This window comes from Nothoprocta perdicaria, unplaced genomic scaffold (genome assembly GCF_003342845.1).
Source record: "Nothoprocta perdicaria isolate Ctin4 unplaced genomic scaffold, notPer1 scaffold_266, whole genome shotgun sequence".
Lineage (NCBI taxonomy): Eukaryota > Metazoa > Chordata > Aves > Tinamiformes > Tinamidae > Nothoprocta > Nothoprocta perdicaria.
Window position 1 is genome coordinate 364,528 of NW_020455495.1, and position 23,203 is coordinate 387,730.

A 23,203-nucleotide genomic window follows, 5' to 3' on the forward strand; every position below is an offset into this window, starting at 1 on the left:
GCTGGGACAAGAAAACAGGACAATTTTTGCTGCTGTTTTTTAAAAAATATCTCCAAGAGGTGGCTTATTCAAAAGCCATAGTCTACCAGAGCAGGTTAAACTATCAGAGTCTTTACTCAGCTGGTCAGAGAAATAAAGATATTAAGGTCTGCCAAGTSATACATAGAATCTGGACAGGAGCAATCAGGTGCTCAGGTACAAGGAGATTCATAGAAAGTAAGTAAGTGTGCTGTTGGCTRTTTCAACACTATGGCCACTGGCCAGCGAACCCAGTTCAGAAAAAGTCCAAGGTAATTTTCAAGAGTATTAAGTAATATTCACCTCCTCAGAGTAACAGCAAACATAGGAGGCATAATAATTCACTAATTTCCACTCAGTGGTTTGCCCTTTCCTGAAGCAGTGCACTGTAGCTCCAGGAAGGTTATAATCTCTCCCAAGCTAGTGACATTTGAAYAAGGCTGGAAGAATTTGCTCCCAGGAACATTCTGACTTGTAAAATTCACTTACAATTGTAGGCTGTAGATGCCCTGGGAGAAAGAGTGTTTCAGGTGATATGAGGAGATGATGCTACAATGAGATAATGCACTTCTAAACTTGAGAAAAAGTTAGACTATGAAAAAGCAGTTTCAGCTAGTGGTAGAAGAATGAGGGGACCCCTGTTATGCTAAAATTTAAAGCTACATTGAACAAACAACTGGCGTAAATTAGGATGGAAACACCTTGSTGCTTGGGCAAGGAAAGTGGCATGACTCTATTTTGCATTATTCCATATGTAACTTCTGAAATTCCATCCTAAAGCATTTACATTAGCTTGCAAAACCCTCTATATATTGGACAGAGGACATTTTACTTGGGATTGTTCAGCTTTGCATCTCATGTTCAGCTCAAAAAAAACTATTGATAGTGCTTGACTTGTACATCTGGATTTAGCTAACTTAACATGGACTAACCTTCTCTTAAATGAGCCGGTTGCAAAGTATTAGCTATTTTTCTACATGTGTATTGGAGCTAAGCAGAGTTTCTCCTTTCCCCAAGTTCTTTAACTGGTACCGGGATTCAGCTTTTTCTTGTGAAGGGAATGTTTTTTCTTCATATGTATTCAGGAAGATCCATGCAGATTACCAGAGAAACTCATTCAGCATCTTGCCTGAATCTCATTTACAAGCATTGATTGGTAATAATGTATTCTCAGTCTTGGAGTGGAGTTTTTCCTTTTTCTAAGATGCTAAATAAACTTCCTGCTTTTGATTAGCAGCTGCACTCTGTAAACAACATCCTTCTGGAAATCATAAGATGTGCACTGCTAGCTTTCCTCTTTGAAGGTGAGCTGTTCAGGAAGGATGAGCTCTGCAGAAAGGCTAAAGTAAGAGGCACTGAATTACCCAGTTTGGGAATCCCATTTCAAATCCTGAAACAGACCCGAAACCAAGCAGTTTTTKCCCTCAGTACAGAGTGTATGTGGATAGATAGTGACATCAGCAAATGATTCAGCTGCTTTTGACACAACTGTCAGGAAACACTCAGAAAACTGAGCTAATGCAGAAACTAAACCAAGTAATGGTTAATAAATGACTAGTCCTCCCCTACGGCAGATCTGAAAGACACTGTTGATACGGCATTTAGGTAAATACTCCAATTTCTTAACAGTTGCCAATGTGCTGATGCTTGGCATTTGACCTGAGTATAAGATACTGGATTTGGATCAGGATTAAGTTCCATATCTGTCTCATCAATGCAGACTTGAGGAGCTAAAGACATGAAATTCACTCATCTTGCAGGGAGATCCCATTCTCCACTGTTCTGGGCCACCCATTCCTTTGAAAGTTTGTTTTACAACATTATTCTGAGCACAGGTGAGATAACAGGTAGAGTTTACTCTGAAGCTCCCAAAACAGGTAGAGTGACAAAAAAAAAGTGCGAATGGGAGGGTTATGGGGGGAGCTTTGAAATCTGTGCTCTTTTGTGAAAACAGTGTGTGTGTGGCTCTCTGCCTGCAGAAAGATGGGTCTCGCACATGGAGATTCCCTTACCCAGAGGAGACCCTTCCACATTTTCTGACCTTGTCCTGCATTCAAAAACCTCATCAGGGTTATAAAACAGGCATATAAAAYTTGAATTTTGTTATGCAGGAATTGAATTCATTTCTACGTGCAAACTCTTTTCCCCCTAAAGCTGGTCTTTGACTTCTTGTTTATTCAGTGTCAGGGCAAGGCCTCTCTCCTTGCGAGCATGCCATTTTTATGCCAGCTTTAACATTTCAGGAATGTCAGTTCTCCTAGACTTTAATTTTGATATACAGGCCAGTGTCTTTTTTGTAGCTTTCACAGATTGAATTAGGGTGTCAGTAAAACAATGGCAAAACAATCAGTCTACAGCAGAGCCATCCACCAACCTACATATGAATCCATCATCTTTTCCTTTCAAGTGTTTACACTGATAAAGTATTTTCTCTTTCCCTCTTAAGTTTTGAATTTTTACATGCTTTTCTTTTGGGTATGATGAATTTTCCTTTTTCCACTGACATGAGTGTGTGTGCACTAGAAAGTTTTTATTATATTTCTATCTTCGCTGCAGAAATAATACAAGTATTTCTCATGTTGTTGGGTGCAATCCAGGATCCAGATCTAATACAGGCTAGAGAAATTGATCCATAAATCTGTGCCTGTTCTCCTTATTTATAATGAAAACAAAACACTGCTGAGGTTTCTCCCAAGTGTAAGTATCTCCAGAAGTCACGTATGTGCCAGAGTTAATTAGGTGGACAGCGGAGGCAGTGTTTTCTTGAGGCATAGTTTTGCTTACTGTGGATTTGTGTGACCTTACTGCAAAGCAGTGTGACTCTGGTCTCGTGAGCACCATTGGAAGACACTGCTCATGGTCCCTAGGGTCAAAGTGAGGCACAAGGAGACCTCTTATTCAGCATAGCCACTGTGTTTCAACCTCTTCTTTTTGTTAGTCTGAGCYATGGTCTGAGTTTGTAGGTTTTGCTTTATTAGAATGAGAAACAGAAAAAAAATTCTTTCACCTACAGAAAGTGGATCCTTCACCTTCAGCCTAAAGTGGAAAAATCATCCCTATGTGCAAACATGATATTTTCTACATCCTGAACATATACATAAACTCATCCCCCACAGAACCAACCTTGCCTTTCTCCATCTTCAGCTTTTGGGGCTTCCTGCTTAATTCCACTCTTTCACCACCAGAATTAGGCAATCTTTTTTTGCTGCTCAATGCCTCTTATTACTGATGCTCCCTATATCTCTAGGGCAATTCATTCACCACTTCTTCCCTAATCGTTGACTTAATTCCTTCCCTCACTATTTTTTTTCTTATCTCCTGTTCTCACTGCCTGCCTTGCTTCACTAGTGTGACAATCTTCAATCCCAATTTTGTCCCACAAAGTCAGAAAAAAATATGTGGGCCAGATTTCCTTTAGCTATCTGGTTCATCCTCTTCCAATGCAGCGTAGAACTATTCTGGTGTGAATTTTGGTGTCTTATACTCATGGACTGTGAAAGAAAAAGTCTGTGAGCAGTCTTAAAGAATCTTTATTTTTTTCACCGATCCTTGGAATTGTTGGGACTCCGAAAAGGGATGAAACCCTGAACAACCTAATCTGATCKCATGGCTGACCTTGCTTTAAACTGGAGGTTGGACTAAAGACCCTTGGATGTTCCCTCCAGATAAGTTCTGCGATCTTATTCACTGCAGCATCAMGGCACCCTGAGACAACTACTTACAGCAAAATGATGTCCAAAGGACAATATCTATAAATATTACCCTCTCTTCTGTTATTCAGGGCTCTTTCTCCTTCATAGAGGGGCCATTAATGTCCTTCAAGGCATGTCACGTGTGTTACTTGACTGCTCTCCTCAGTATTAGACCTGAGTGGTACGTGGTTTAATAGTTGTTAATTGAGAGGGGAAGTGGAGAGTCACTCCAGCCTCCAAGACGCCACATCAGGATGTAGGAATCTTGGAGAAGTATTGGATTTCCTCATAGCACTTTAGAGTCAGGTGCTTCCAGAAGACAGAAGCCAAAAATTTGCTGCTTACCACACTACTGGGAATAGCCCAGCACTGCCCAGAGGCACTGTCAAAATTACTTCTTTCCTGTCTCAAGTTCCTTATGACAAGGAAGTGGAACTTTAGATGTGGCGAGAGGAACTCGACCCCATTATAGCTGAGGAAATCGCACCACTTAAGAATATTGTTATACTAAATTTTATGGCAGCCATCAATTAAAGGAAGCTAAAAGGCAGGCAAGCCACCAGCAAAACAGACTAGGATTTCTGAATGATTAAAACTCTCCTGTTTATTTCTGTGATATTCAGGAAAACRGGATTCTGTGTACATTCATTACAAAAATGTGTCTCTGCCAAAGAAGCTCCTTAGCCCATGACCGTTTTTTTTCCTATAGAAACATCTTCATAAATCCCAGTTATCAGATATCCACTKGAGCCAAGAAGCAGAAATATTAATAATCTGTTTTCACACTGCTTCTACTCTATCTTGATATCTATTATCCTTTTTATTTATYCCCTGCAGCACTTCAGATACTGTTTTTGTTGTTTTTCTGCCTTTATTGTTGTTCCCATCTTTTAATACTCCAGCCTGAAAGCCACTAAGAAGCCMGGAACAAGGGAATTGTAAGACTTCCTTACCAGGTGTTGAATGACAATTAAAGCACATCCTTTTTAAACCAGGCTAAAAGAAAAGGATATTATTGAATATTTTATTGATTTACACAGGAAGAAATTAACTGTTTAGTGTAAGCTGTATGTGTGCTCTAGATAAATTTATTACTGGTTATATTTTGAATAGAGCATATTCCCCCAAAAAGATACTAGAGCATTTTGTTTTACAGATACAATCTGCATAAGCACAGTATGTATTGTTACTTAAAAAAAGCAGGCAGTTATGTCTATCACACAGCARTTTTGATGATAAGACTTTCACGAAAAAAGACAATGGCAGCAAAACAATATTTGGTTTGTGTTATTATTATTTTAAGATTTTCATTGCTAATCCCCTATATAAGATTGCAGTCAAAAGGAGAGGATGAGAACACTAAGTCCCTACTGAAGAACAGAAATTTGCCAGACAAAAGTGGTGTGGCATTAAATGAAAAGAAATAAAATTACCTCTTCTGAATCTTAATGCTTGGAAAATGACCCCTTTGCTATATAACAGGTCAACTCTGACTGATCATTATTGATTCATTAATGTTTTTTCCTGAAACGTTTAGAAAGAACAGAAGCAAGAGCTCAGTACATTAGCTAGACATATCAATCTCTCCAGGACAAGGCTCATTCTACACAGGGACTGGGAGACTCTTAGCTTGTCTGTGTGCTGATTGCTTTGGTAGTTTGCACTCATTGTACACATTGCATATTTTCTTCTTTAATTCCCGTAGGAAATTTGTGATCGTACCAGTTCTATCCATTTCTCTAAATTCTGGCAGGTTTATCTCCATTCTTTTCCTCTTTAGTAATTTGTTATTATTCCTGCTTCTGAGAGGAACTGAGAAAAGGATCTGAAAAAAAAGAACAAGATGTGTTGTCAAAAAAGAGGGTCATCGAGTGTTGCATCTGCCTGACCTCTTAAAGGTGAAGGTAGTCTGACATGAATGCCACAGAGACATAGGAAGTGAACCAGGAAGAAGTCTGGGAGATGATAATGAAATAAAAACAAAAGGGCAAACAGCCAAACACTCAAAAAGTATAAATCCAAGGAATTCTTCTGTGTGGATGTGCAAGTACATATACGAATACACACATTCATGTATTTTAAACAATATTTTTAGAGAGAATAAATTGTGATGAACCTCTTATAGTTCTGAACTAGTGCATGAAAAAATAATACATTTAGGATTACCCCAAATTACAAGGAGTCTGGATGCGTACCAGATGATACCARTGATAACTTTACATTGAATGAGCTGCCTCACACTGCACATGCTCACATTGAATTCATCATCATAAACGATTAATGAATGTCCAGCTCATTTCAAAGACAAAGGACTTCTTTTGTTGTTGCCGACTTGTATGCACTCCTGTTTTCCAGTCTCTTCCTAGGTCATGTGGCTAGTAAAACGTAGCGGGCCACAGAATATATATTCTGATTGCTGATGAATCCACTTAGCAAGAAACCCCTACTCACCCAACTCCACTGTGTAATTTCAATAGACCATTTAGTAGTACAATTCAAACATCTTTAGCAATAAAGTTTAAATGTGTATGGATTGTCTAACCATTCCCAGAGGCAGGGACAAAAGTCACCTTCTTGTTGACTTCCAAATTMATTAAGCAGGAACTTGGAAATAACAGACCTCAGGGACAAGTGSATTTTTCACATCATTAGCTGTTCAAAGAAAGATTCTGTGGAGAAAAACTGAGATTAAATAATTTCTTTTGAAAACCTTCTCCCTGAATCATAAAAGAACGGAAATATTTATTTTGCATCACATTGTTCCACTTTAACAGAAGAAAATATTTTGTTTCAAGACTGTATTTTTACAATTTTTAACATTAATTTGAAGAAAACATTTATTGCATTTGAACAAGAGTTTTCCAACAGTTCATTTAAAAATATCAAAATTAAGCTATTTCAACATAGGAGAGGGAAGGAAAAATAACAAAAGAATTTCCTCTTTTAGGAAGGAAAAATAACAGTTTTACTGTCCATTAGGGTTCTTAGACTATTAAGCATTTACGTATTTCAGGATAGCAGAATCTGCCTTTTTCACACAGAATTTGTAGCTGCAATGTTTTTGCCTCTCTCTAATGTAAAATGCTCTCAGGAAGTGCCACGTATCTTTCCTCCCTGTGTGATCAGAAAGRGTCCAAAACTTTCCCAAGTGAATGCTTAAGGTTAGGCCCCTATATCCATATTTAGGATTATGAACAATAATGTTCATAATCTTCACCACAAAAGCTTCACCAATGAAGCTTTCACCTCAAGCTAGCAAGTCCCTGAGAGTCTCAGTCACCTTCTTCTCTTCTCCCTGGATGCTTGTGGTCACCTTCCCCTTGCCTTCTGCCTTGCGCAGCATTTATGAAGTTGTGTGTTGAGCAGGGTAGAGGAAAAGCAAGAATAATGTCACTTTAAATGGATCGGAGCTGTGATCTTTCACCTTAGAGATGGAGGCAGGAAGGTGGCAAGTGGCCATGAACATGGGACCACCTGTTTTAATGGAAGCCCGAGGTTGCGGTGATCCATCATGTTAACAGAGCTGCAGTGCAGCAAGCCCTGAACAGCTCTAGCTCACTTTAAGAAAGTTCTTAATTAACCAAGTCTGACTACAGATATTCACCTCAGCTCACATTACATATCATTTTTAACAAAGCAATATATAGTGGTATAYATAAAAATTGAGAGAGAGAGAAGGTGTTCCTGTAGTGACATAAACCATGTAAATAAAAGGAGGTCTGAGTTAAAGTAATGGAGAATCTAACCCTGAACATTTTTGATTAAGTGTATCTGAAATTATAATAAACCACTTCTTAAGAAGTGAGTGAGTGCCATTAGCTCTCAGCAAGATCCATGAGAGTGCTGAATTTCTGTTGCCCAAAAAAGAAATGAAAATTATTTTCCACACAACCCGTGTTTTCTATTATCTGATAGCTCTGGGGCCCCCAGTACCACTGAGTAACTCTACAGATCTTGACTATATCCACTGCTTTTGTCTATCCTGGAGTAGGACTACAGGCCATAYGTGTTTGCTGTGGGGAATGAGCAAAGTACTAGTTCAAGAAATACTGCTAATTCAAGTGGGTGACTGCCAGCTTCCAGCAGTTTTTTCAAGTTTCATTGTCTGTATTAAGGAAATGTGGGAAGACACCTATTCCTCTGATTATTACAGCATATTTTCAGTAATTTCTAGCACTGTGTTTTTAAAATGGAAGTGCATGCATGAAAGGTGGTACGTGAATTGAGGTGAGGGAACACTGCAGAATTTTTAAGTAACTTAATGTGTGTTGCAAAACAGGATAATATTTATTATCATTTTGAAGTAAATCCTTCTAATTTACAAATAATTCAGGAAACCTTCATGTGCTCGGAAAGCAGCTCTGAACAGTGACTATGAAACGTGTTCCTGATGACATGTGAAATGCTAATTAATATCTAGGCAACTAGGACTTACTGAAATAATTTTTCATGTTCTGTTCTTGTGTGTATATGTATGTCTGTACGTCTTCCCCAGGCTGGAACAAGAAATAGAGAAATTAGAAAGTGAGGAATCCCAAATATCTGCCAAAGAACAAATCATTTTGGAGAAGCTAAAGGAGACTGAGCAATCCTTTGACGACTTGCAAAAGGTATTTAAAAAAAAAAATCAAAACAGCATGAAGAAGACCAGAAAAGATATAAAGCTGTCAGATCTATTTTAGTTAGGTTATTTGGATTTTCCCTTCCCACCTCAGCTTTTTGAAAAGGGATTTCATATCTATTTTCCTAGTTTACCTGCAGTGAAACCATGTAAGACTTGGCCATATTGTAAGTTGTCAGCAGGACTCTGAAAGGCATCAAAAACTTTCCTTCCTTCAATTGCATGCAGCGATAGTGTCATTTGCCAAAAACACTGTTTCTGAGTGTTACTGCATGCAATAAAGCAAATGTTCTCTTTTCAGTAACACTAGGCTCCTCTCCCTTGATCTGTAATCATTTAAACCTTGATCTAATCACTTAAACCCCAGTAACTATATCACCAGTTAACCCATTTTAAACTGACAAGGAAGCATAAAAGCAGACCTAGTATAAAAATTTTWAAAAAGCAAATTTTATCCAAAACATGGAGGTTTTAACTAATTTCTTTTTTCCTGTTTTTTTTTTCCTTTCTTGCAGAGGTTCTCACACCAGGATGGTGGTAAGTGCCTTTATATTTTCTGTAAAGCTTTGGGTTTTAAAAGAGTTGTTAATAGATTTTGCGGCAGAGTTTAAAATATGAGAAATAGTCTATTTACGCCAGTTCCTTTTTCTTGATAGAACCATTTCTTTGGCATTACTTGGTGCAATCACAAATGACACTATCATCATGAAATACTATTCCTTGGTGAAGTTCCAGCTATTTTTATATTTATCTAAGGAAAAAGCAAACCATGGATGACTTAAAACCATCATCATATAGATTTTGTTACTGACTTCTTTTACCACATGACACAAACACACTGCTACACTATTACCTGATAAACAAGCAGTTTTCTCATGTGCACATACGGTAATCATAAACAGCTAAATGCAAGGAGGATTGTTTTTAATTTACAAGATCACTTTTTTTTTCGATCAGTACTAGATTGCTTCACTRGTGTATTGTCTGTGTGATGATTCCAACAAAAGGGAAAACTTTCATAGATGCACGAKGACATAGTAATTCCTGGTTTGTGAATTAAGTGCCCTAAGTATGTTTGATGGCACTAAGTCTTGATCTGTTAGTTTAGATGCATGAGTGAGCAAAAAATCTGACCCTCTTAGTCCTACTCCATGGATGTAGTAGTACCTACTACATCTGTGTACCAGAGACTCATTTTCAGTACACACCTTTGAACCGGCCCTATGCAAAATATTGAGGTCAGAACTATGACTTCTAGCTGCTAAGCAAGTCATCCAGGTTCCTATTCTTAGAGCAAACATGAGGATTATGTAGGAGCATCCTAATAAATACATTACACCTTTGGACAAAACACAATTACAATGTGGTATATGAGCTGAYCCCAAATTCACTGAATTGATCAAAGCATTAGATTAGATTAGAAAAAAGTATCTCTTGATCTCAAATATAGTTTTCCATTAAACCAATGTTTTTGTAACAACATGGTATACTGATCTCAAGATTAAATTCATAATTTAATACAAATACATTTCCTAATTCCTATCTCCTCAGTCAGTCTTCATATTATAGTAATGCACATGACTCCTAAGTGCTCCTTCACAGTGGCCTGTTACAACAATTGCCCTAAAATATCAAGATCATTTCACCTCTCRTTCCATACTTGCAGCCTCTCAGAGTGTGATACTATTGGCAAATTTTACATGTATAAGATCCCATCATTCAAGTCTGTAATAGATGTATGAAAGAGAGGCAGAGTGCTCTTCAACCTCCTTGAGGMAGTGGTTTCTCAAGTAATTTTGCACATATTGTAGCTGACGGCAGCAATCTTCAAGCAAGAGCATCTATCTACATCTACATCAACTAAGAAAGTACTTACTGTGAGGAACAGAGAAGCAAATTTTAGACATATCTTGGGATTGCAAAGTTATGAAATCTAAATTCAGGAGTGAGTGTGGAGATAGCAGAGATCTCAGGGTCTTTTTTCTTGTGGTTGGTTGAAGCAGGTATGCAAAGAGATCTGCAGAATTTTGACCAAAGAAGAGCAATAACTGCTGCCCTTTTGCTACAGTATTGCTAATTTACTGTAAAATTATTTAACGGTGTTTCAAAAGAAAGATTCCAGTAGAAATAAACAACTACAATAAAAATCAGATGTATTTTGTTTTGGGAATATTTATTTTTCAGGAACTAATATTAACTAGTAAGAGGAGGTTTCTTCTTTTTAAGTCAAAGAACCAGTTCAGAAGTCTCCTTTTTATAATTTTAATTATCTTTAGTTGGGTCTGTAGTAACTTTTGCCTCAGTTGGTGAAAAGCTGAAGAGGAAAGGATTCCTCCTGGATGAGCTTCCCAAGAGTTCAGGAGCCTTTGTGACTCCTGCAAGACACATCTCTTTAGATGTGTAGTGGCAAAATAAAAACCTAAGCCCCAGTTAACAATACAAAACAATAATTTTCCCCCTTTTTCTCCATACTCCATTGAGTTCAGAAAGAATCAAATCTGATCTTCAGATTTTACATGCATTCCCTTACTTTGGATAACTTTGGATTTCTAAGGATCTGACAAAAAGCTAAAAAATAATGCAAAAGTAGTATGTCCAGAATAAATGTATTATTCCTGCAGAGGGAGCATGGAATATAGCTAAATTAACTAGCACTATTCTCTACTTCCTACTTGTCTTCCCAGCAACTGGTCCTTCTTAGCTGAGATTATAARATACTCAGACGGTCCTAGATGATCCTCTAAGCAGTGTTCTGCTGCTCTAGGGAAGGTCTAGGCTGCAAGCCATCATGCTCACACAGGTTTATGCATCTAAAAAGGGCAGGATTTGACTATGCACCTCCACATAGCAAAAAAAAAAATGAGCAAGTCCTTTATTTTCTGCTCTCTGACAACAGCCTGTGAATGCAGCTGATTGCATCAGGCATAAAAAAGTACCTAGCAAACTGAGAATGAGAGGATAACAGTCTTCCCCTCTTTAAAAAAAAAACATTAAGGACCTGTCTTAATATTTGTAGCAGAGCAGCAATCAGTGTGGCAACCATTCATTACTCCTCCTGTAGCAGAAAATGGATTAAATGGATAGTAGAGGAAAGTTAGCTAAAACAGAAACCCAAACCAACCAACTCAAATCATCGATTTGCGTCCGCTTCATCAATTGCTGTCATATACATAAATTCCACATTAATTTCCTCTGTATCCATTCCTCCATTTATTTAAATGTGATGATGCTGTAGAAAGTGTCTTGCTTCACAGTTGTTTTCCTGTGCATGTTTTAGTGCCATATATAACAATGACACAGCTTCTGAGTGTGCAGAAAGCAAAGCAAAGCTGTGGGCATTCAGAGCCCAGAGGGGTTTAAGGGAAGGTCATGAGGAAAGGAGAAGAAGCAACAGGCAGCAGTGCTGGCTGGTGGACATTCTTGACCTTCCCACCAACGTTGCATGAACCTTCCCAGAAGCTGCCTTTATTTGGAAATTAGCATTTCTGAGCTCAGTTAGGCACAATCAACACAACGCCTACATTTTCACAGGTATGAGCACACTCTGCCTTCTACAGGTCACCACACGACACAAAGCACGATGGAAAAGCCAAAGCTGGGGTCTATGGGCCCACAGCCATGTTTTTGCCAGCCTGTGGTGCCCCAGCAGCTTGGGTCACTGACAAAACCCTGTGAACTCTTCCCTCTCTAACAAACGGAATGCAAACATCTGTTTTGCGTGCCTGTGTATTTGTGGCTCTATGTATACATAAAATAAAAGCCACATTAATATCTGATGTGATGCCCTTTTGCTGAATTTTCCTCAAAGGTCCATTGTCCCCTACTGCCATTGGCCACTTACATACAAACYGCATGTTGCTACTTTAGCCAACATAGAGAGGCAAAAATCACAGTAACTCTATAGTTTACAATTTATTATTAAAAAGGGCATGACTGAAAGACTGGCATTATCCTTGCCATGAAGTGTGAAGGGAAAAGTAATTGCACTGGAGCAAATTAATTCATGATATAATTTAATTGGTTTCAGCAGAGTTGCATTAGGAATCTGTGTTATATAAAGCCTGAATCAAGATTTAGGCACAAACTTCTGCCCGAAGTTGACATGAATTAGCATATATTTGGCAAATTGACAAGGACTGTTTAGCTCACAGCACATTGCTTAGAGACCATTACGGTTTCCTCTGCTCCGTTCTCCATCAGCAGTCTAGCCAAACATCACGGCAGATGAACGCATCCTCAAAGCAGCTGAATGCAGATCTTTGTTGACTTCTTTCCTCATGTCTTGTAAAAACTCAGCAGTGGCTGGTTTTCCCTTGTAAATTTTTAAAGAGCCTTTTCATTGGCTCTGCATCTATTGAAGTGTGTGACTGCGGCAATCATAGTAATGCCAGTTGTTCAGCTGAAGTCAGATCCAGGCTATTCAGTTCTTAGCAAAGCTTCCTGCTCAAGCCCTGTATTCACAGCCTTACAGCCTCAGTGGTCAGGCTGTAATCTCTATGTTCCTGGGGCAGGATTCTGCAGAGCCCCTGAGGGCTCTGCAGGCTGAACAGGCCCTGCCCTTGTAGGATGAATTTGCAGAAGGTTTTAAACACTGATTTTAGTGGTAGTTGGATTTTTTTTCAAGTTAACCAGTCCATTGAATAATGGGCTCATCTAATGTCTGGCCACAAGCCCCTGTGGCAACTGCTCTGAGAAGTTTTGAAGATTCAGTTTCATGTACACAACCTTGAAGGGCTGTCTGGCCCCATATGCTTTCTGAAACACTTATCAGTCTGATAATATGCAAAATGATATAATTCTGAAATGCATTTTGCTCTCAGCAGTACAAAATGCTACATAACTTATTCTATGGGATTCTTAGATAGTAGTAACTCACTACATTTTGGGGAAAAAAAAGTCTGAATGGAATGAGTTCAAATATATTTATTAGTTCTCATGAAAACAATGCTAATTATGTCTTATCTACGCCTTCTAATAAGGCTCTCCTACCTTACTGAAAGTAAGATAACAGGAAATGACGATGTTCCTGCCTCTTCATTCTGTTTTGGAAATGTGAGAACTGATAGAATAAGAAGGATCCAACTATTTCTCGCCAAATGTCCAATTTTTGACAGGTGGCATCACAAGTTCCTTCAGAAGAAAGAGAATCCACCCCTACACTGTTYCCTTCTCAGCCCAGTAGTTAGGCATAGTCAGGAACCACAAAGTAATATTTTTATTATTTATTCTAAGTAATATCCAGAGACCTTTCTAAACTAACTCCACTTTAGCAATGTTGTGTCTTAAGGCAAGATGTGAAACACTTGTTATAATCAATGAATCTAATCAAAGCTAAAGTAAGAATTACACTACCGAGCTGTAGAATTAATCTCACACTGCCAAGATGGTCAGCTCAGTTCCAGGTACAGTCACTGAAAAAAAACACTTTCAGAGGTTTTTTCCAAATGAAGCAATTTTCCTGCAAGGAAAATTGCAACCTTGCAGTTTTTATTGCCCATGGTCTGAAAAGAAGTCTGAATGGTTAGTTAAGAAGCACAAGTGTTTATTAATTATTCCCACTGGTGGGCAGATAAGTCTGCCACTCAATTCACTGACTGACCATATACTGAAATTAGTGTTAGCAGCTGTACAAACTGTATGGGATGGATAATTCCTTTGTAGATTTCTGTCTATTCTGGAATACAAATTGTCTTCTTATTCCAGCTCCCCAAAGCAGTCTCCCTGAAAAAAAAATAGTCTGGGAAAAAAACTCTTCTGAAAAAAGCTACTTGTATTTTCAGTAATGGCCTAGTCACTGGCTAATGGTGTTTCCCAAAATAACAATGCAAAGCATTGTACCAAATTTTCATCAAAGGCAAGAAACCTTGTGAAAGAAAGCAGATGTTACTGGTCATTGCTCAGTCAGTCATGTCCTAAATAATTATTTCTCTTAGGGTGTATTGCTAAAAATAGAACACGAAAAACTTTTAGGAGATACTATGCATTCAAAATACAAAAGCCCATTTGCCAAGACTCCCATTTGTCCATTGAAGCGTGAAATAAAATAATATTTCCCAGGCTGATTTCTTTCAAATTCATCTGTTAAAAATCGAACTTTTATGTAACTTTCTTGCTTTCCCAAATGAATTTGCACTGTGCCCCTGTGTCATGCTCCACTTACATAGAAAACAGAGAGTAAACAGTGGGAGGCTCCTTATTCAAGACACATACGTTGTTGCAGAGGTGAAGTGTCCCTTGAGGACTGTGGCTATTATCTGGAAATGCCAAGCAGTTTCGCTGGACACTGTGGGCTGTTAGGGCTAGAGAACCATGTCATAGTTAACAGGTCCAGTTTTCCTGCTGAAGGGGCATTCATAGGGAAGCAACAGCACACGCTCTTTTCTTTTTGTTGTTGTTATTTGGCACGCAAACCAAAAACCAACTTTTTGTACATCTCTCCTCTGAGCTCTGCTCTTAACTCTCCTTCTGAGTCCTTAGCAGAACCACATGGACTACCTGCATTTAACTGCCGTAAAACATCTCCTAGTCTAAGCCTCCCTAAGCTGGGAAGCTTAGCTAATGTTTGTAAATCTCCCTTAAAGTCTCCCTTCTAAAGAACACTAAGCAATCATAAGCAGAAAGGTAAAGCAAATCAGTTCTTCAGGGTGGGTTTCTGTTRATTTGGGTTCTGCTGAGGGAAGAGGGCACAAGACTTTGCACATACTGATCATCACAGCAGTCACCGTATCAAACAGTACCTACAGAGGATTTCATTATAACCTAAGCTTTAGCTTTAGGAACAAAATGCTGAATGCCAGTTCATTAATGTCAGAAACACCCAGTATAAAAGAACTGTTTTTTTCTTCTTTCAGTTGACGCTATCATATTTAGACTTCCATGTTTCTATTTGAAATAATGTTTTTTTAATGTATCGCATTAAACCTGTTCCTTCCCCCCACGCACACATACACCATTTTAAAGGTCACTGACTTGATAAATCCAGAACCTCCTGACAATTAATTCGATGTGTTCAACTGACATAAGGTTTGAGTCATCTGCACCCATTCCCTCCTACCTCAGCTAGTCTTTTGAACACCAATCACATGACAGTGACTTTGCACTTTGTTTACTTTGATCCAGTTATATAGTACAAAGCTCCAATGTCTATTGTGTGGGCTGATAACTTAACACTCTGCTGTCTAAGCAATGAAGCCACTGGTGCTCGTAGCACAAACCTAACTGTTTCCTGTTCTCTGACACCAGATGCAGTAAATTACATTTACTCCCAGATCCCTGAACTCCCAACCCTCTATTCACGAACAGCAGAGGCAGTTCCTGGGCGGGACGCAGCGAGCAGAGTAGCTGGTAAGTCTTGAGGAGCTTAGTGTTGTAATACCAAACCAGTAGCCATGAACTCTGTTCTCTTGTATTACCTTAACAGGACTGGTGTCCAGATATCATTTAAATGGCAGGAAATTCCATTTGCTTTGTATTTGGTGAATAAGCTGAGGCTTTCTGAGCATTCTCAAAACAATGGATTTGAACTACACACAACTAGCATAGGAAATGCGTCCAGTTTTTATTAAAAAGAAGCACTGTGTTCTTACCATCTCTTCAGATACCTATGTATGATATCAGGGCCATGGTTTTTGTTCCTTCATTGTACCCATTCAGCCTCCATTAAGATAAATGAGATACACAGGCACTCACATGACCTCATATGTGCTTCAGACTTTTGCATCATTTTATACTAATTTATATTGTACTCTTCCTTCTCAGGGAGAATAAGGAAGAATTACAAAGTGTTTTGTGGTTACAGTCATACAGAGAATTTTCTATTGCTTTTTTTTTCAGATTATGTATGTATCCTAAATGTATTAATACAATTGTTAAACTATATTTTTATTATTTTCAAGATCCCTTTATTCTAAACAGTGTAATCCCTATTTTAATACTAAACAGCTGGAGGCTAGTGAGAGTGAAGGGTGGTTTACTTGAAATGTAGATTACTAATAATGGCAAAGTAGCACTGAAGCTAAAATACAGTACATTTCTACAACATATGTTATTTTTTGCAAGGTTTTGCAAGGTTTTGAAAGGTATTCTGAAAATTTCTCTTAAACCTGGGCTTTCCATGATCTGAACCAAAAGCAAGGTCAAACATAATTTTCCCTAAATATTTCATGTCGTTTAGACATCAAAAAGAAAATAATTATTTCTTTCAGTACTTGGAGGACTTATATATTTCTTGCTAACAGCACTGTGTGAATGCAGTCAAGAAAAGGCACCCAGTGTGCTCTCAAAGGCGGTCTCTAATCATCCATCTTATTACATAGCTCGAAGTATGTTGAATCTTTCCCACTTACAGGGTGAAACAGAATCATTTCATAGGCACACTGGGGTCTTGTCATGAAGCACTGCATCATGTCACACTGTAATTAAAGCCTGTACAGAAAACTGTACTCACGCACACAAGCTGTCATCTTCAAATACCGCTTTCAGTTTCAACTCTATCGATAGTTTTATATTGTATTAACGGAGTATATTTTGACATCAATTAGCTCTCCTTAAATAAGGAAAGTTTTAGAAAACGGCATTAGTAACTTTTCTGAGAAGCTGTGGTGCTGGGTTTTCCTGTTGAAAATAAACATTATGCCTGCAAGCAGATTAGCAAGATTCTGTTGTTCGTTTTTCTCATGATATCATATTTCACTAGTGAACAGCTCTTTAAGACGCAGGCTTAAATTTATGCATTTACTGTCAAAAGTGGCTTTAATGTCATCCCCAGGGTAAGTCACAAAGTTCTTGTATGTCACGATCTTAAAACTGTTCCAGAAATCACTGTACTAGAAATCATAAAAGAATGTATTAGTAGCAAATGTGTAAGAAAATGAGGCAAACTTCAAATACACATGGATATCACCACACTTGCTAATTTTCCAAATCAGATCATTAAATAGTCACAGTCTTCTAAGCAGCTTTGGAACCTATTGATGTCCAAAACCCTCCTGATATCATTGCTTTCCAATACTGGTTGTTGTACACAGAGATGGATCCTCCAGCCCTTCCTAAATATGACCAAGTCCATGTGATTTAAATACTGAATTTGCCCTGCCTGACTCAGAATATGGGTTCTTCAGCTGTGTGCCCCAGAAAGTATTCACCACTGCTGAATGAAATTTTTGAAGAATAAAAAGGGCATGGCAAGTTGCACTGAAAGTATGTGCAATAACATGGCAGAAAATAGTATTTCAAAGAAAAAACAGCAGCCTTACAAAAGAATTTAGAAGTCTTCTGAAATGGTGCCTCGGATAACCTCAGAAAGGTCTTCTTTGCTTTTTGAACAAGCTTTCAAAAAAGCTCAGAAACCCGTGAGAGCTGGGGATGCCACTTTTCACTGAAAAGGAGGCATCCTGCCAGTCAGCTGATTGCTGGCAGCCTCACTCAGCAGAGCTCTGGTGCTCAGCATATACCAGGAACTTCTGCCTGCCACCCATGATGTGCTGGAGATGTCTGTTCTCTCTCCTAGCTCACCCTTAGCTCAGTTCAGCTGACTGCCATTCAGAAACTTGCCCATGTGTCAGTTTTAGCATTTGCATTATAGGTTACTCTCTCATGTTTCTTTCTACCTTCAAACTGACCTTTACCTCGAAGGACAGAGGTCTCACAGCCCTTCGGTGTTAGCTGCCCCATGACTTGGTTGTTTTCCTCAGTATGTTCAGCCTGAATCTCCCATTTCAATGTGTGCCCTCCTACTGTGCACCTCACAGAAGAGCTTGGCTCAATCTTATCAGCAGCTTCCTTGTAATTACTTGGGAACTTCCAGGGACATGATTGCTGAGGACACAGTTAGTCCATAAATCTCATGAATAAAGCATAGTCTTTAGGACACTCTCTTAGCTGGCTTCTTTATCCTCCAACTCAATAAAGATGATTGTGTGATACTGCATTTGATCAAATCAGCCCTGTCAGGTGGTAGATCTGAACACTCACCCTTTCACTCACAGCAAGGCAGTGAAGCCCAAGATTGGGTGGCCTGTCAATCACGCTAGGTTCTCACTACAATAGATTACTTTTCTATACAGAGTTATAGAGGTGTTCATGATGCACAGTATGATAAGGTTCCTAGTTCTGAGTAGAGACTTCACTTAGGAATACGAAAGAGAGTTGCAGTCTTTGAATAGTAAGAGTGAAGGAAACAGCATAATTTTTATAGTAATAATGTTTTAAATACAAACATACATGCTACATTGATTTGGAGAAAGGGATTTTCTGTACTCATTGAAAAAAAAAAATCACAAAACCATACACATCAGTCTGTAATACTCCCAGGTAAGAGAAATCATGGTTATACCACTCAGCTTCATTGATGGAAATGGTCATGATAAATCCTATAGTAAATTATAATCAAGTGTCTGTGGATATCCTCAAAAAATGAAATTGTTTTCCTCTCCATATAAGGAATATTTCAGTAGATGACAACTTCTGGAAAATCTGAGAAACCTTTGCATGTTTTTCCTTGGAAATCTGTCTAATTAGAGCACATTGTGGGTTAGAGCGGTGCACACTGCCTGTCTGTTCCTACTGTGTGGTTACTACAGTTTTCTTCTCACTACTCAATCCTTCTTAATAGCTAGAAATGTTTCATTACTGTTCCTGAACAGCATCCCTTACACATATATTTATCCTCTCTTTCACAATGGTAGCTCATTATTATTTTTTTCTTCAACTTCCTGTTTTGGAAATGATGGAACCCATTTGGGAGTGGATTTCATTCAGAAATATGAGGGAGTACTTCACTGGCATTTTTATCGCAATCTTGATCTGCAAGCAAAGGTCACAGTTTAAGTACCTTGGTATGATAGCCAAGAAACCTACTCTGCCCCAAGTCTTCTGGGAGCCATTGCTGCATTGCTCTGTGAATTTGTTGGCCCATCTGTAGAACAGGAGTGAACTATAGTTCTTTACCTCTATAAGGTTTATGAGTGCGACAATGGAAGAGTTAAGCAAGAACAAGTATTGCTAATAAAACAACCTGTGTGTTACTTGCATCAAACAAAACTTGTTACCAGCTAATGGGCAGTTTAATGATAGGAAAGGAAAAGAAAGCAGGGAGATGCTCTACTTATTCTTTGAACTTGAGGCGAGTTCATAAAGGGAAAAATGCATGCTGTCACCTCCCTTTGTCAAAAGTACACCTAACCCTAAATGCTCTTCACGCTTCTAATTGTGGAGCGAGCTGGAAGACGGCCTCCAGTGTACACAGGTATGTCTAGCCTCCAACAGCATAAAGATCTGTGGTGCAATAACTATCCCTATTCACAGTGTACATCCCACCTCTAACGTAGAATGCTTGGCCCTTTAGAGACAGGAGAGAGGAAAAGGGACACCATAGTTTTCTTTGTTTGTTTGGCAATTAACCATTCACTGGCTTTTTCTGTTGTAACATGCACTTCCTCTCTTGTTTTCATTCAAGCTTTGTACACCATGGAAATTAATGTGGAGAAAGACAAACAGACAGGAGAGACCAAGATTGTCTCTGCTTCACCTATTGGCCCAGATGGGGCCCATCAAAAAGGATTCAAAGTCTTTGATGATGGTACCAAGGTAGTCTATGAGGTTCACTCTGGTGGCACAGTGGTAGAAAATGGAGTACATAAATTAAGCTCAAAGGACGTAGATGAACTTATGCAAAAAGCTGGACAATCAAGTGTAAAAGGAGGGTATGAAACAATGACTGTGTCAGACAGAAATGTGGTAGCAGATGGAAACTTTAGCCATATGAAGGAGCAAATGCTCTTCAAGGAGGCAAAGCTGGAAATGGTATGCAAACCCAGCAAAGGGAAGCCTGTGAACCCTCAGCCCCAAGATAAACCCTGTGGTGGTGGTGAAGCCCCAGAGGCCGGCAGAGATCAGCCAGTGACCATGATATTTATGGGCTACCAGAGCATCGATGATGAAGAGGAGACAAAGAAAGTGCTGGGCTATGATGAAACAATCAAGGCAGAATTGGTCCTGATTGATGAAGATGACGAAAAGTCGCTGCGGGAGAAGACAGTGACAGACATCTCCACCATGGATGGGAACGCCGCTGAGCTGGTCTCTGGCAGGCCRCTTTCAGACACGACAGAGCCCTCTTCTCCAGAGGGCAAAGAAGAAAGCCTGCCCTTGGAAGCCGCCCCAGGTACACAAAAGAAAAAGCGCTGTCAATGCTGTATTGTCATGTGAACACTTCCTCCTTCCCTTCCAGGCAACACCTGCTCCGTCACTTACCTAGACCTCACTGTACTTCTAACTGCAATACTGTGAACTGGAAGTGGTTGCCTCCATTGCCTTGCAGTTGGGTTGTTTTTGGTTTCTAGTTCTCCAAGAAGATGAACACAYGGTTATTTTCCCATCAAGCATACGACTGGGAGGGTTCAGGGAGAATTTTTTTTTCTTAATATTACAGAGTGAGAGACAAATRAGAAACTGAACAAATCTTTTCATATTTATTTGATTTATATATATATATATTATATATATAAAATGAAATCACTTCTTACATTTTTCTTTGGATATCCGGCAGGCTTGATCAGATTCCTAAGATTTTGTAGGAGTCTGAATATCACAGCWGCTGGATATAACAGCCTTAAAAATGTCAGGCTTTTTAATCACATTTTAAAATTATTTTATAGATTCTATTTTTTTATTTTCCATTGGAAGGCTTAGGTCATTTTATTTTTTTTTTAATTTGCTAAAACTCAGCTAAGTCCTTCCTCATTTTTTTTTCTTTTTTTTTCTGTTTTGTAGTAATTTTTCTGTTTAGTGTCAAAAATACCATCAGCCATTTCTGCTTATTGGTAAACCCAAAAGTGGACTTCAATTTTCTTTATAAAAATGTATGAAAGATGATTTTGCCTTATATAAATCTTCCAGATTACAGTATTGTATGTGTACTTAATCTCCCTAATTTATAGTTGAAATTAACTTGACATGAAAGAGATGCAGCTGTCACTCCAACTGAGATGGAGTCACTGATCTAATTACTTGCCTTTCAGTAACTCTGCCAATGTTATACATGAAGTTTTCCTGCAAAACTTCAGCAGATGAGAGATATTGCTTTCTATTTCCTTAGAATAGAAAATGAACTTCCTTCACAGTCTGACCCTGTTCCCATTTAAATCAGTAGTGAGATTCCTACTGCTGGCAATGGGGGCAGGGGCAGATTTTTGCTTTTTAACTCTTAGGAAAGTATCATTTATTGAGTGTACCTCTGGTGCACCTACCTATTTAGAGACAATAGGTCTGATTCTGTGATGCTTATCCAGGTAAAACTCCTGCAAAGGCCTGCCAAAGTTTTGTTTGAGCTGCTATTTCAGGAGAAGGGCCTAAAACTACAAGATAAGCATTTGCAAAATTTGCTAGTGATTTTGGATGTATTTTAAAAAGACTTGATTATCAGCATTTTTTTTCATCTGTCCTCTGAAAATTGAGCATTTTAAAAAGATCTCAAATTGAACATGTAGAAAGGAGAAGGCATCCAAAATCAGTAGATGTTTCTTTGGTTTTGGTCCTTTGATTCTAACTACAATGGAAAAGCAACCAACTTTTTTCATTGCAAGATATTATGAGCCTAATTTTTGTCTCATATTGGCTTTATGTAAGTGTAACTTCACTTACTTTACTGGACTTCATCTGGGTTTACACCTGTAGAAGTGAAATTAAATATCAGGATTTGTATTTTCTGGTATTGTTAAAAAATACTGGAGATTACTTTGAAGTGTCTTTGAAACTATCAGACTTTAGAGAAAGGATAACAGCAACTGAAAAAAAAAAAAACTAAAAAAAAAAAAAAAAAGAAAGAAAGAAAGAAAGAAGGAAAATGACAAAAAACCTCTTTCCAGCCTGAGGTGTTTTATATAATATTTCTGTTCTTTCTTGGATGGTGCTTTTACTGCATTAATTCTTAGTTCAGAGCATCTGATTAAACAGAGGTCTTGCTCTGTACTCTTTTCTTTCTGTGCCAGTAGGAAAGACACTTGTTCATGACAGTGATTAATATACGGCACATTAAAAACACCCACAAATGCAAAATCTATTTCCTGTGTTAGGTCGCTTATCCATCATTATGGAGCTGGTTGTCATAACGTTTCACAACTACCCAGGTGATTTTGGGGAAAAAAAAAAAAAAAGGAAAAAGGCAAGTAGATCAGGAAAAGAAAGTCACATCAGTATGACAACTATGAAAATTACACTGGTCTCCATACCCACTGCAGTGGCCTGATTTAACTTGTAATAGACTTCCATATGCTCCCTCAGCCYCCCTGAGGGGTTTTGGATAAGAGAAGGACCAAACTTGCCAACAGAAACTCTGCAAATCATCACTTCACTCAGGCTTCTGTGGTTAACAGTTTTATCAAAGAAAGGAGAGCGGCTGCAGCAATCCTGCATTTTAATAATATGTCCGGTGGCTGCTTGTTAAAAACTGTTTTGGAAACTAGCAGCTTGTTTTTTGTTTTGTTTTGTTTTTCCAGAAATTCTAAATGATAAAAAAATCTATATTTCTTAAAATCAGGCCATAGGTTTCCACCTCCACTGTACTCTTTATGACCTCCACAGCCTCATGCTCAGCAAGCCAAGATGTGGATAAGCAGCCTCAAGAGACTGAGTTCCTAAATCACCACTTGTCAGCTTGGCTGTGGTACCCAAACTCCAAGAGCATCATTGATGCCAACTATCAGCATTTCATGGTTTATTCTATGCTCCCAACATACCCGGCGAGGTCACCACAACTCAGCTGACAAGTAGCAGCCCACACAGCTGTGATCACCTCTGCATAACCTGACACAGCTCATATGGTTAGGAAACAATGGCTTGCAATGGCTGAAGTTACCCACGGAGTTAATTAGGG

The 23,203-nt window shown here is 38.6% G+C and overlaps 1 protein-coding gene across 1 annotated transcript in view; it reads left to right on the forward strand.

Moving 5' to 3' along the window:
- Window positions 1–20,782, forward strand: part of PALM2 (paralemmin 2) — a 120,779-nt gene extending 99,997 nt beyond the window's left edge. The window contains exons 4-7 of the mRNA XM_026040790.1: window positions 8,206–8,320; window positions 8,847–8,868; window positions 15,574–15,675; window positions 19,787–20,782. Of these exons, the coding sequence (XP_025896575.1) occupies window positions 8,206–8,320; window positions 8,847–8,868; window positions 15,574–15,675; window positions 19,787–20,538 (991 nt within the window). The 3' untranslated portion in view covers window positions 20,539–20,782. The remainder of the gene's footprint in view (window positions 1–8,205; window positions 8,321–8,846; window positions 8,869–15,573; window positions 15,676–19,786) is intronic.
- The last annotated feature ends 2,421 nt before the right edge of the window (window positions 20,783–23,203 follow it).